Source organism: Fundulus heteroclitus, chromosome 20 (genome assembly GCF_011125445.2).
Source record: "Fundulus heteroclitus isolate FHET01 chromosome 20, MU-UCD_Fhet_4.1, whole genome shotgun sequence".
Taxonomy (NCBI): domain Eukaryota; kingdom Metazoa; phylum Chordata; class Actinopteri; order Cyprinodontiformes; family Fundulidae; genus Fundulus; species Fundulus heteroclitus.
The window spans coordinates 7,777,094-7,792,421 of record NC_046380.1 but is presented as its reverse complement, the minus strand read 5'-3'; the positions used below and the strand labels follow the sequence as shown (position 1 = coordinate 7,792,421).

The 15,328-nt window shown below is 41.9% G+C and overlaps 1 protein-coding gene across 2 annotated transcripts in view; it reads left to right on the top strand.

The window, feature by feature from the left end:
* Positions 1-15,328, top strand: part of asic1b (acid-sensing (proton-gated) ion channel 1b) — a 256,494-nt gene that overhangs the window by 144,983 nt on the left and 96,183 nt on the right. The window contains exon 1 of one of the 2 annotated variants that reach the window (XM_012853346.3): positions 11,901-12,868. The exons of the other annotated variant lie outside the window; for it this stretch is intronic. Within the exon in view, the coding sequence (XP_012708800.2) occupies positions 12,197-12,868 (672 nt within the window). The 5' untranslated portion in view covers positions 11,901-12,196. Of the gene's footprint in view, positions 1-11,900; positions 12,869-15,328 lie in introns of those variants that run through there. 2 annotated transcript variants of the gene reach the window in all.

Sequence of the window (15,328 nt, the reverse complement as noted above, 5' to 3'; positions counted from 1 at the left end):
GCAGAGACTCCGCTTCCTGAAAGCGCTGCGGAGGAACCATCCGGAGGAGAAGATGCTCGGCGTCTTCCTGCCAGGCCACCGGTGAAGCGCTGCTCATGAGTTGTGTGCTATTGCGTGGTTCGCTGCCTGCTCTGCTGCAGACAGGAGGGCTCTGCAGAGGGAAGCGAGGACTGCAGAAAAGATCGTCAGCAGCCCTCTGCCCTCACTGGAAGACGTCGGCAGCTGCTGCAGCCCAAGCAGAGCATGAAAAATATCTCGGTCCCCAGACAGGGGCTACGCACCCGGCTCACTTCGTTGAAGCGGTTCGGGTCACTCTACTGTGTGACCAGTAGGATGAAGAACAGACCTCAGAACCCTGAAGCCTGTTTAAACGCATGTGTGATATTTATAGTCTATAGTTTTCAATTTTTCCATTATAGTGTTCTTTATATATGTCCTCCTAACATGCACCTGTCAGTGGCAGCTGCCCTCGTTTCGCCGGCAATTGTGTGATGACAGTAAAAGCTTTCTGCTTCTGAAAAGATTACAGGATACTGTGACCCTTTGAAAGCAAAGTGTAAAGGAATTAGGGTTTGTTTAAGACATGCCAATAAAATGTATGGAAAGTTTGTGAAAAAAGAAAAAAGGGAGACGTTTTCAAAGTTATTCCCCAGAAACGCTCTTAGAGTCGGTGTTTTATCAAAAGTCATACTGCTGCAGTTAAAGAGGGTTAGATCACCTCACAAAAAAAATAAAAACTTTTAACAAATAACAATGATTAAATGATTGGCCTCCGAATTAGCAGACAACTGGGTTACTGATCCGAATCAATAAAACTAATTAAATTCTAAAAATCATAACTAGAAGGCTGAAAGTGGTAGTCTGACGCGCTTAGTAACAGGTTGCCTTCCTACTTTTTCTTTAGTAACTTTTGAAAGATTAAAAACTACTTCTGAGAGTAATTTTTACTGCACCACACTGCTTGTGTAGTATTATTATGAAGTAATGGTATTCTTTCTTAAATATACTTTTTGTCTACTCTGTTTTTTAATGCCATTGATGGCGTGCCTTTACACTTTAGTTAGATCTAACGACCACAATTAGGTAAAGTAAAATAAAGATAAGGAATGGATTTAAGCAGTGTGCTGCAAAAACCTAGAAGTGAAGCAGAAAGAATTTCAGACAATTTCTCAAAACGTTCAGAACAAATCAGAAGATTTTATATCTACAGTTAAGCCCAATATTTGCCTGCAGATTTAGTTTAAACTACTATTTTACTTTGACCAACATGTTTGTTCTGACTGGAGCCAACATGAACTTTTTAGAGTGACTAAGACAGAGTCCTGACTTTAATCCATCAGATAATCTGGAAATGGAGCTAAAGATTAGGGTGATGGTAAGGAGGCCTTTCATCCTCAAAGATAAATACCAGTCAAAATATGGAAACGTGCAAAAAGCTTATCAGTAACTAGAAAAAGAACACTAATGCAATACAGATTTTTCTGTTTATTGAGAAAGGCATGAGTAAATTTCTTCATATTTTAAAAAAGAAAAGTAATTTTTTTAGTATTTATAAAGAGAACAATCCAACACAGGCCATACATTTACATATTTAACGCACACTGGACTGTCTCCTTGTAATGTACCCTTTGTTAGCGCCAAATGGAACAGAAATTAAACTAAAAATAAAATCTTGGAGAAGGCAAGATGATGTGTGTAACATTCTGAGGTAAAGATTAGGCATTCATCTTCTATGGTAATTTTGTTCAGATTAGTTTAATATAATAGGTCATAAAACTATCTAAGAAACAAACCGTCCAGGGTCCTCGAGACCATGGATGGATGGATGGATGGATGGATGGATGGATGGATGGATGGATGATGGATGGATGATGGATGGATGGATGGATGGACAGAACTGCCTAGGTTTTAATGTGCCCCCCATTTTCTGTTTACTTTTGATTTTGAGTATCTTTTCTATTAAATCTCTAATTAGAATTTTATCTCTCGGCACAGAGTTTCTTGCTTTATAATTAGGGTGTCAGGCTTTATTGCTGCCGTGCTGCAGAACACATTTAGCAGTGGGGATAAAGTGACCAGAGTCTAAACTTTTGTATCTCTTGTGACTTTGGGTGAAGGATGTAAAACTGAGTGTGCCACCGTGAAAGGGCAGAATTTTTATTAAAAAAATAAATAATATTTTTAAAAAAAAGAAAGAAAAAATGGCAGAATCAATCACGTTTACAATGGTTTTACAGTCATGGAGCTAAAGCGGATATTTAGACTGAAGAAACTCATTGCTTACCTTCATCAATCAGGGACTTATTTCCGTGTGAGTTATTCAGATTGAATTGTTTTTTTTGTTTGTTTTTTTGGTTGGTTGGTTGGTTGGTTGGTTGGTTGGTTGGTTGTTTTTTTCCTGTGCGTATTATCTGGCCATCCACTGATGAAAGTTTGGTACTTTATAAAGTTTGGTGTCACAACTGGTCAAATAAGTATTCTATAAATAAATCATAAAACAGGTCGAGCTTCTTTCTATTGGAGTTACTGCAAACACAGGCATGCCAAGGCGAGTGAACCCCTTAAATCCAGACAGAACATCTGTACGCTGTACACTGCAAAAACAGAACTAAAAATAAGTAAAATTTTCTTGAAATTAGTGTATTTATCCTTGATTTGAGCAGGTAAATAAGATTATCTGCCAATTGAAAGAGTCATTTTACCCCTAAAATAAGATAATTAGATATAATGCACTTGAAATAAGTTGATGGAGATGAGTTCTACCTATTTTAAGTGCAAAAATCTTATTCCATTGGCAGATTATCTTACTTACCTGCTCAAATAAAGGACAAATACACTAATTTCAAGAAGATTTTAACTTATTTTAGTTGTGTTTTTGCAGTGTAGGATGAGATTGGGTAATGTTATCGGATCATTGCTCCCACGTTTTCTGAGTCTTTCATTTTGTGCTGAGAATGCTTAACTGGAGATTAAATGACATATTCTAATGTCCTACTCCAGTCCTCGAAGGCCAGTCTCCTGCATGTTTTAGATCCGTCCCTGCTCTAACACATCTGATTCACATTAATGATTCACCTTCTCGCTGTGTCGCTAAGGTCTGCCCAGACCTTCTAATTAAGCACTCGTTAGCTTTAGCTGTTGTTGAACCAGGACAACGCCTAAAACATGCAGGATATTGACCCTTGGGGACAGGCTTTGGGACACACCACTGTTTTAAGGTGTCAAATGGATCTGGTGATCACAGCGTGATGTTTACTTAAACCCACATGCCTCTGTAGGCTATAGATTATCTTTTTATTTTATTTTATTTTTGTAAGCTATTGATTGCGTACTCAGATACACAATACAATCAAGACACTAGTATCACTGATGTATTTGTTCTGCAACTATGATGGAAATTAGCCAAAGAAGAGTTACTACATCCTACTACATCTTTTAAGTATAAACTGAATTATTCACGTAACTCAGGCGAGGTATTTTCACCAGAGAAAATGATGTGACAGACAGAGACACATTATGTCTGAATAGAAGAAAAGGACCTTGGCTTTCAATAGACAGCCTCAACAAGTCTTCTAACATGACTCTAAATGCAAGATGATGGAAAAAAAAAAAAAAAAACGACGTGCCTTACTGACTGTTAAAAGGGCTGGTTAAGTGTCGGCATCTGGAGAGAGACTGCCGGGTATGCATTGGTACGTACTAACCGATGCTGATGTAGGTCTTGAATTCTAGCTCAGGATCATTGATGCAAGTTTTAAGATTGCTCGTCCGATTTCGGCACTCCAATGAGGATGCAGCACTTAAAAAATAAAATATTCTAACAGTTCTGCGTGACACGTGAACCGTTCAGGGACTCGGTGATTCGATGGATTGATAAAGGGATGATAGGAGATAAACTCAGGAGGAATCAAAAACGGATGGAGGAAAGGTGGGCTCTGATGAGTGGAAAGGAGTCTTAGGGTGGATGGGAGCCTCGCTGTGGACGTAATAGGTTACTCCAAGCGGTAAACGCATTCAAAAGGCTGCCAACACCACTGTCTAATGCAGCGGGACAGAACCAATCAGAGCGCTTTTATTCTTGCATCTCACCCGGCTCTGTTTACATTTGAGACGTCAATCATCCCCGGCAGGAAGAGGAGGTCCTCCTCGTCTTGACTCGGTTCTGAACAGACCTTTGCTTATCTGGATCTTATTGATCTCAGAACAGGCGTATCATGTCGCCACTGATTCCTGCTGTCTGTCACCGCTGGAACCCCCAGCTCTGACATCCGTGCAGCACTAACTGCACTGACCGTAAAAAAATTAAATAAAAAAAAACATTGATGTATTCGTATGTTATTACATTATGTTTTCTTTTTTTAAACACGAGACGCACTCGTCAGGCTGTGAACTGCTTGTTCTCATCAAATACCTTCTACCTCATAGTGTGAATTTCAAGTGTGTCATAAATATCAGCACAGCTTGAAATTCAGCATCCATCGCCTCCTGCAGCTCGCCTGCATACGAACAAATATTTGAAGTTGTCTTTGACTTCGGTTTGCATCACAATTAAATCCCTCTAAAAAAAAAAAAATGCCTGCTGGCCAAAAAAGGTTGTCCTGTTCACCAGTTAAATTCACATTTTCTCATTAAAACATGTTGATTTTTGTCAGCTAGGTAAGAAGTACAGGATAGTTTGCCCAATATATTTAATTATTGTTCACTATTGAGTCTTTTATTCCTAAAACTACTGTATATTTTAGCTGCATTACATGCTTTGATATTTAATTTATCATAGCGCTTTAATATATTTTGGCTATGTCAATCTGTCTGGTTTTAGGGTAATTTTAGATAAAAGAGAAATAGATCGGGAATATTTGTTTTGGTTATTTGTTTTTATAGTCCTCTTAGATGAATAATTTGGAGAAAGAGGAGAGAAAAAATGGAAGAAGGGAATTCCTGGAGGGCTACAGGAAGGGCTTATATGTTCATACCTTATCATATACTATGACTTTATGAATTTCTAAGTCTCTGGTTGCATACAAAGGTTTTCCAATTGAATTATTGCACCCCGTTGGCTTATTATATTTAATTTCAGTGTTTTACACTTTGTTTTGACTCTATTTGTTAGTAAACAAAACACACAAAACAAAAGAAAAGTTAAATGGAGTCCAGCGAGTCAGCAATGCACAGCAGAAGTGTAAAAAGAAAGAGGTTAAGTAGCTCTAACCCTGTAGATCGGGTCTTCCACCACGCCAAGCTGTCACTTTATTGCAAGACATTGCAGGACTGACTCTAAAGGAGTCCCTTCTGGACTTGTCTCTGTAGTAATAATTGGTTGAGTCGTACAACGCCACTATCAGCTTGTCTTCCATGTTGAATGAAAACAGCTTTGGGTCTAACCGAATACCCTTATTGAGCAAAGACTCTTTAGCCAAAGCTTGCTATGATAAGTGCTGTCCGAATAGTGCAGTCAGTAAGGAAGGAGGTAGGAATGGGAACCTGTGTGCTCGCTCTCACGGCTAGTTTAGCTTAGGAACCTCGCGACGTCCCTTACCGGCGCTAAGAAGCTTTAAGGAATCTCACAACCCTTTGCGTGACATGACGTAAAAACACAACCTCACAGAAATTAACGAAAATGTCCAGAGAGAAGAGAGCGCACACTTTGTAGTTTATTATCAGAAGGCTGGAGGCCTGGATTTGACTCGCATCATTCACCGCAAAACGGGAACTAAAATTAAGTCCGATTTTCTTGAAATGAGTGCATTTGTCGATAATATGAGCAGGTAAATAAGATTATCTGCCAATGGAATGAGTATTCTGACCCCTAAAATAAGATAAGTAGATATACTGCGCTAGAAATCAGATGATAGACATGAGTTGTTCCTGTTTTAAGTGCAAAAATCTTATTCCATTGGCAGATCATGTAAACTTGCCTGCTCAAATCAAGGACAAATATACTCATTTAAAGAAAAATTTACAAATTTTTAGTTCCCTTTTTGCAGTGTTCATGTCCATCTGCGTCACGTAATCACGTCAGAGTTAAAGGCTGTCCTTCCTGTTGACCCCATGAAAGGTCAAGGAACAGGAGCTAGGAGTAGGAGCTAATATAAGGGTATTCAGATGGAGCCTTCTTCTCCTCCAGTTCCTGATTGGTTGTTGCGACGCGACAAGACACAAAAGTTCAGATTTTTCAACTCTAGCAACTGTTTTTTTGCATCCATCGCAGGTGTCACGTAGCCTCGTGAGACCATCCTGATCTCGCGAGCTTTCAAGGTTTCACTCGCAGATCAGTCTGGCTACTTTCCGTTAAAGAAAATTTGGAGCCGTTCACCAAACGAACGTCCAATCAGCGTTGGCTTTGAGGCGGGTTGAGAGAAGCGCGACAGTTCAGTCTAAAGAACATGGCGGCTTCAGCCGATGAAACTAGCGTTAGCGTGGCTATTGAGCAAGTTTTATCGGAATTACAGAGTATTTCTTTGCTGAGCTAACGAGCCTTTACCTGCAGCAGCAAGAGTAGCTTGGCTTGTGGTTGTGTTTTCGTCGTCGCTCGTAACAGAGCGACGACGAATCTGATTGGTTTATTTGGCTTGTCTATCACCAACATAGGCCAATCAGCTAACCAGTATTTTCGCCCCTTCCCAAAATTACTTCAACGGAAGGTTTCCAGATGGATATGCGGAGCAAATCTATCTGGCGGAGTCAGGTAAGGTGTCACGGGGATAACATGTAAATCTGTCACTCAGGCTGCCACATTCACGTTCCTGTAAAGTAGCTGCGTCAATTGTTGACATCTTGCTCTCTGACAGTTCCTTGGTACTGCTGGCAGATATCTCAGCAATGATTATGTCTGCCCATCACGCTCGTTGCAAAGTTATTTTCAGGCTCAAAAAGGAGACTTAAACGGTATCAGGATGAACGATTGTTGTATATTGTTCTGTTTGAAGATTAATATATGGTCTTTTGTTTGTGTGTTTTTTTTTCATGGTTAAAATTTGTCGTGTGGTTCTGTTGTTTGGTGTTGGCGTCGCAGGGGGACACAAAAATATAAAATGCAGAATATTAGCAGTACTTTTCTTTCTATTTTTTTTAGTTTTGGTTTTCCCACAGCGTACACAGACATGCACTTTTTTGGGTTATTCCTACATCTCACGGAAACAATCCTTGTCCAGCATGTACCTGGATGCCTTTCCTACACCACATGATAAAAAAAAACAAATAAAATAATTTTAATATTTTACAAAATAAAATTGTCGGTGTTGACCGATTTGTTGGCACCCCTGTAAAAGACTGTTAATGCTTTGGGTTTTAAGGACACTGTTTTGGTGTCATTACTGCATTTTTGCACCATTACTATTTTGCAGTGCCAACATTGAACTTTTCAAATGAATGCCTTTCTGCACCATTATCTTTGCACTACAAACATGGTTGAACATTCTTCTGCCCACTTTTTTTTTTAAACAGTTTTTCTCCTGCATTGTTACATTCTTATCACTGCTGCACTTTATATTGTAATGTTATCTTATTTCAATTGCAATCTCATTACTTTGTCTTAAGCTGTATGCAACGAAATTTCGTTTTGTATGCACTCTGTACATACAAAGTGACAATAAAGTCTAAGTCATTCTGGTATGTTTCAAAACTCTGCTGCATGTAGCCTTCAGTCCCAAGTCCAGAATATCCTTGTTCCTCGTACAAGGCTAAAAACTAAAGGGGAAAGGGCCCTTCAGTCTGTGGCTGCTAAACTGTGGAGCGCTTTGCCCCTACAGCTTTTGCTTTGCGGAAAACAGGCTTTTATGTCCTGATTTTATTGTGCTTTTTTTCATCCTTGTTTTTCATACTATACATTTAAATGTGACTCATGTTGTACATCACTTTGTGTCTGTGCAAAGTGCCTTATAAAGAAACTTTACTTGCTAAGTATCAGGGTAACATCTTATTTATATCCGTGCTATTTTTCCTTTGTTTAATCAGCTCCAGCATTCAGCTTGAATCCGTAGTCAACGGCGAGATCGGATTCTTGTAAAACACGTCGGAGAAATAAAACGGGATGCTGTCTCAATAGGAGGAGGGTGCCAACACATTGCATCTTTATATTATGTTGCCTACTACCGGCATGCCCTGCTGAGACTTGTCAAAGCACGACTCCGCTTTATTGTTCCCTGTCCTGAGGTCAATTCCATCTTGTTATGTCATCCATATTGTGCTCCGGGTCAGGAAGATGTGTGTCCCCTCTGCGGTGTTTAAAATGAGAAATGTGTTGTTAGGCAACAACACCTCAGCTAAATAATCAGGTCATTGTTCGCTTCACGTTGTTTCCTCTCTGCAGGAGACGTTTTCTGACAACGACGCCCAGATAGCAGCAGCAGCTCTTCAAAGGTGAACGTGAAATACTCTGTTTGTTGTTGTTGTTGTTTTTTTTTTAGTTTAATTTCCGTTGGCCTCTCCCTCAACCTTCCTTCCCATCTTCTTCGGGGAACGGGGGATGGCTCAGATCCCGTTTGCTCGCTCGTTCTTGTTTTTTTTTTTTTGCAGCACAGAAAACAAATCCGAGGAAAACCCCAATATGGCTCAAGAATATGAATGCCGGACTATTGATTGAAACGCTGCCTCCGAGCAAGCGCTATCACTGTCTGGTCGGCGAGCTCCCTTACTGGTGATGTCTTCATTTTTCTCCCAGTCCTCCTAATTCCTCTCGCTCTAATTCAAACTTGTGAGATTTATGTGGGAAAAAAAAGTGGAATTCACCTGAAAGAACGTCTTTCTTGTTGTATGTGTGTATGTGTACGTGTGTGTGTGTATGTGTACGTGTGTGTGTGTGTGTAGTAATGGGCTTTGTGCATCCTCTCTCGCTGACGGCCTGGATGTCTCCATGGCAACGCCAGGTCGATCCGGGCTGTAAGCGGAGCTGGTGAGAGGGACTTGAAAGGGAGCGTTAAACCTCTCCTCTCATCTGCCCCGCGCTCCTCTCTGACCATGGCGAAAGGCACGTGGCCTTGTCAAAATCCGTGCCCCCGGGGGGCCGGTGGGTTGGAGGGTGGGGGGGGGCGTGAGGGTGCCGGCACGGGGCCCTGGCTGTGACCGATGGTTCTCTCAGCGTAACGCAGCACTGCCACCTTTTGACCCGATGCAAAAGTGTTTGGGAGCGTTTACTCTGCGTTCTTGTTTAAGAAAGCTGAGCCAAATCTACGCAAGACTTCTTTTTGTTTCGCAGCAAATTTTGTAGTTAGTGAGGGTTTCCATTAATCAGTAGAAGGCAAGGCGAGGCACATTTATTTGTGTAGCACATTTCAGTACAAAGACAACACAAAGTGCTTTACATGATTAAAACATAGGAAAATAAAACAGAATAAAAGCAAGTTGGAATAAAATGTAGAAACAAAGTATAAACGTGGGAATATAGAAACTAAAAGCAAATATTAAAAACAGCTGGACTACAAAGTTGAACTAATGATGTTTCAGTAAAACAGTTTAACTAGAACAGTCGAAGGCAATTCTAAACAAATGTGTTTTTAATCTTGGTTTAAAGGAACTCAGGCTTTTAGTACTTTTACAGTTTTCTGGAAGTTTGTTCCAGATAAGTGGAGACAAGTTATAAGAGAAGAATTTTAGACTTAGACAGACTTTATTGTTGTTTTGTAGGCACAGGGTGCCTACAAAACAACATTTTGTTGCATGTAGTGGGATTGCAATTTAAATAAAAATAACATTACAGTATAGAGTGCAGCAGTGATATGGATGTAAGCGTACAGGAGAAAAGCAGTTTTTTAAAAAGTGTGCAGTAGAATGTACCACCATGTTTATAGTGCAAAGATAATGGTGCCAAAAATAGGCATTGATGGTGCAAATATGCAGTAAACGTTCAGTTGTGTGCTTTTAAATTTAAATTGATTATAAAAGTTCAGCAACGTTAGCAGTGCAAAATAATGATGTGAAATGGCCATAAAGTTCAGTTCATTTTCAAGTAGGCCTAGCAAATTACATAAGCCTTTTTGCTTATGGTTCCCACTTTTAGCAAGTTTTATAAATACATTTAGTGATGGAGCTATTAAATCTATTCATATTAATTTTGGGATCACGCTTTTGTTTGGAGAATAAAAACCCCCTCAGCTCTGATTGCTGTGTCCCAAATAATCAAAGGCTGGCTCAATAGCGTTTAAAGCAATTATTCCTCATTTTGCTATAGTTCCTGTTTAATAAGGCTTGATTTTAGTTTGTCTGATATCAATTGTTTTGTTTGAGTCAAAACTTTCAAATGCTAAATTACAGGAAAGGTTTCCACCCTGAGGGAAGGCTGCAGGATTAGATGTGCCACTGTTGCCCCCTTGTGGATACCAGCCTGCAACTGGCAGACGCGTGAGAATGACATGAAAGTAAAGAGAGACAGGAAAGAGGGGGGGGGAGGCTGATAGGAGTTTTTTTTCCCTCATAGCTGCCTAAATAAATGTTTGTGATAGCCATATGTGCATCCATCTGTGCGGACACTGGAAAGAGGAGATGGATGGACTCGGCAGGTCGGTGATCTGCCGACTTTTCTCCGAAGCACTTTCACAATCCTCCGCCTGGTGAGGAATCCGGGATGCGGGAGCGCGTGTGAATATTCATGCAGCCGAAGGCCCCGGGGCGTGAGCCGAGGGAGCCCTGTGACCTTCCCGTTGGGTCAGGACGGATGCTGAAGGCTGTCTGCTGATCACTAATACATAATCAGCCCACCAGGCTGCAGATATGACATGATTAAGGTCTTCGGCCGGTTTGTTTGCTCTGGTAAACAGCCTTTACAGCTGCGGCTAAGCACATATTGGCCAAAGCTGCAGCCATTCTCACCCCCTCACATGATAACACACACACACACACACACACACAAACACACCTAACATGGTTCAAAAGATTAAGAAAATGCATTGGTCTACTTAATGTCTTTTGTGTTGGACTTACATGTGTAATATGGCTGATTCTTTGAGGTATCATATGTTATAATTAGGTTTTTATTGGAAATAGTGCTACCTTCCCTTTAAATGCAGCTAGCATTTCATAGTCTCCCCCCCCCCCCCCCCCCATCATGTTTCTGAAAATAATCTCACCCTGTCTAATGGAGCCGGATCAATACAGATGGATCGGTCTCATAAGTTTCCTTTTCATAACCAAGTCAGCACCAGCACACCTCTGGGAATCTGCATTCATCACCGCATCCAGCCCTGAGAGGATCCATTTAAAGATGTTTTCTTCTCCACTGCTTGTACATATTTGCTTTCAGTTAATCTGTTTGGCGCAGAAGTGCTTGCAGCGATGTTGGGGTTATGTAATTTCAGCTGCGTCTGGCGGTAAAATGAGCCATTAGATTCGAATAACATCGGGCAAATGAAACCGCTGATTAAATTCTTTGACTCTTCTGCGTGCCGTTTGCTCCCTAAGAGCTCTGGCCGTCATGCCTGGGCTCAACGCTCCCGCTTCCCCGCATTGTCTTAAAGTTTATAACGAGATCAGCGCTTACGGTAAAAAAAGTAAGAAGAGATTTTCTTCGTACATTCAGGTCTGACAGAGCTCTTCTCCCAGCTGTGGCTCAGTGATGCCGAGGTGTCGCGTGAATCTGGTTACACAACTGTGCTGGTGTTTTCTTCTCGAAGGATGCCTGCGGACAGTCCGAACGTTAAAATCAGCAGAAATTAGAAGCCTCTTTAGTGCCTTTGCAGCTCTAAATTCAGCCTCTGCGTCAGGCCTTTTTTTTTTTTTCCTGGAAATGGTGAAACCCGGCCCCAGTTCGATGACCTGTAGTTGGGCCTTGTGGGGATATTCAGTGTCGTACACATCACCGCTGTCTCCCTTCCTTTCCTCTCTTCCTCCTGTTTTTTTTTTCTACTTTTCGTCGTCCCTGTTTGGGAGGCGCTCTGAGGAACGGGTCTGCCCTCGGCTCACAAGGACAAACCCTTGTAGGCGAGAACGTTGCCGGGAAGAGTCTTGTGATTTGCCTCTTCGCTCGTTTGCAGACGACGTTTGACTTTCAACGGGTCCGTTGTTTGATTACCGTCTCACTTCGCTTTGAACTACAGGTTTTATTATTATTAGTTATTTTTTTTGGTCCTCCCTGTTTCAAGGATTGCATAAAGCCTATAAACAGGCGAAGAAGATCCCTCACGTTTTAGGACTTCCACAGGACTCTCATCCCCGTCTTTCGTTGATTCCTTATCTGTGTGCGTACGTTGCTGATTCTCCCGCCACCATGCCGCTCCGGATCATGTGCACCATCTCCTTCTCCACCGACGACGAGCCCAGCAGAGGCTACACTAACGACGGTTTCGACGACTACTACAAGCGCATAAAGCAGGACTACAGCGACGGGGGCTCCCAGAACTACCTGGACAGATGCAATCAGGCGGACGACTACGCCGAAGACGAGGAGGATGCCAGCGGCGTGGACGACCTGGCCGCTTTCTTCGGCGGCTGCTCGCTCCATGGAGCCAACCACATATTTGTGGAAGAAAAGAAGTTTGGCGTCCGCCAGGGTTTGTGGGCGACGGTCTTCACCGCGGCGCTGTCCATGTTCCTGTACCAGGTGGCGGACAGAGTCATGTACTATCGCACATACGACCACATCACCATGCTGGATGAGAGGACGGCCAACAACATGACCTTCCCGGCCATCTCCATATGCAATTACAACTTCATCCGGAAGTCCCAGATGAGCTACAGCGACCTGATCTTCATGGGGCCCCTGCTGGGGTTCGAGGAAGGCATGGCTCCGGGGTTTCCGCTGGCGCCGGAGCCGGAACGCCCGATGGGGTCCCGCTTCAGCCTCGACGAGTTCTACAACCGCACCCGACATCGCATCGATGATATGCTGCTGGAGTGCACCTTCAGGGGGCTGGAGTGTGGCACGGAGAACTTCAGAGAGGTACATCACTGCAGGAACTAGATGGTTAAACACTTTGGTTTAGGGGGATGTTTTTGGAAGTGGGAGAAAAAAAAAAAACCTCCACACCTTAAAGCCTCCTCGCCTGTTGTTGTTATTTATCGAAGTTGCATTAAATGGGATGATCCTAAACAGGAATGCAATCCAAGAAACATTTAGAAAAGCAAAAACTGGGCTCCTGTGATCTCATGCGGTTAAATTTACCACAGGTTAAGTTAGTCGCTGGCGTTCAGCTACATTTTGCAGAGTAAAGTGTTCGGTCCTGTGGGGCCATCCACTCACATTTCCAAGCCAACGCTGTAAATAGGCGTCTCTGTGGAGCTGCGACTTGCAGCTTCCTAATTTATTTGAGGGACTTTGTTGTGTGACCGCTGCCCTTTGTGTGGCTTTGACTGAGCCCATCGGGCGGCACTCGAGGGAAATACTGATGGGCGGGCAGAGTTAGCCGTATCCATCTACGGGTGTGCCGATCCGTCTGACCTTTTCACGGTTTTATCTATGGCCGTGTGCAGGATGCTGATTAATCTACAAGAAGCGCGTTTGTAATCCCAACAGCATGATGCCTTCATCGAATTTAGATTGATTTATTTTTATTTTTCAATAATTTATATGTAGCTGAACTGTCATTTAAGCAAAAATGGAGGCAAATTTGGTTTTCAGCATACACGTTTTGGGGTGGGGTGGGGGAATAACAAGATGTCTCACTTTGCAAATTGGGAAGTTTATTTAGTACTAACAGTACAAATCATAAAAAACTAAAATATTAACATTTTAAATTAATAAAAAGAAATCAAAAGGGGTTATATGGGAAGAAAACGGATGTTTCAAGGACACTAAAATATCATGACTCAGCATCTAATCTTTCTATGTGTTTGTAACGGGGAGAAGACTGCTGTTAAAATTAAACTCAAATCTCTCCTAAAACTGTCAGTGATTCTTTTTATTCATCCGTGTATGTATTTTATTTGCCGTTTCATGTCAGCGCTAAAAGCAACTCAAGACTCAGCAACTTTATAAGCTTTATAATTTCAAAGCTTTATTCTCACACTTCATCCTCAGTCACAATCATTGTGGATGAAGATGTAAAAATAAAAACCGTAAGCATGTCTGGGAACATCTTTACGACAACGTTTCGGCACATTTCAGCTGAGTATTTTTTTTTTATTTTTTTTTTTGTAGACTAGAACAATTCCTTCGACTGAAAAGCTGCGTGATTTCATGTCAGCAGATTCAGTGTCTGAAGAGGAAAACTTTTTAAAAGTCCCCCAGGTCGGGAGGAGGCAGACACACAGATGGATGCGGTCAACGTCCTTGAGGGGGAAGAGAGCCGGCTGTCATCCTGCGCTGATGTGCTTTTTAAACAAAACAAAGTACGGTTAATGTCGGGCAGCGGAGCGTTTTATTATCGTAAGAAGGAGGCACTGACAAGGCTTCATTCAATGACAGATTTTACTGCAGCGGTTTAGTGCGCAACTCATTGCTGCGTTTACTGCGATTCACCTTGAATTTGATCGCCCGGGTTCAATACTATTTCACCTTACACCGTCTGCAGCATAAGTCCTTATAAAACGAGGTTTGCTGAAGACGAATCGCTTCAAAGCCTATCTATGAAAGCCGGGGGACCAAAAATTACAGATTGTTAGAATATCCTTACAAGAGAAAATGAAAAAAAAAATGTAATCAGACAATAAACACTTGAACCTGTTCCTGAGAGAGAGCATGAAGTAACTCCAGGGCGGTTAAATGTTTGCTACCGTGGCTCAGAGATTTGTTTATCGATGAGCAAAGGGCGAGCGTGCTTAGTTGGGACCAACACAAATGACAGCTAATCACTCCTCTGTCGGGTCTAATGGGACTAATTATAGCTTTTATCAGTTCAGCGTGATCACTTCTAGGTCACAGCACCCCAACAACACAACCACTGACGGTAGCTTTAGCTCGCGCCCCTTCACGGCCAGAAGCCACCACGGCTGCCAAGCTGAACACAGTTTGTTTCTCTCTTTTAAAATCCGATTGTTAATTTCAGACGCGTTATCTCTCTTTTGACAGTGTCCAAGTAGGGCTTTGATAACCTTAGAGGAAACTGTTCTGGTTGAAAGAAATGTGGAAAGTCTAATAGGGACCTATTGTTTTAGTCCCAGTTGGAGGTTTATCAATTGTTGAGTTTGTTTTTATGTGTGAGGAGCTGTTTTGGTTATGCTGTCAATAACTAGTGGATGTGAATGATATGCCAAAAAAGGGTTGGATAACAATGCATATCAAGGAGATGGATGAAGTTAGTCCAGGTAGTATCAACTGCTTCTTCGTGGACGGCACTTTGTCTGTACCAACTTTGTCTTTTGGTCAATTATATTTCTCGGTTTACGTCAGGCTTGTGATGTGATTCGATGTGTATTGACAGGATGCCAGTAAAAGCTGGTTTGATCAGTAAAGCACATTATT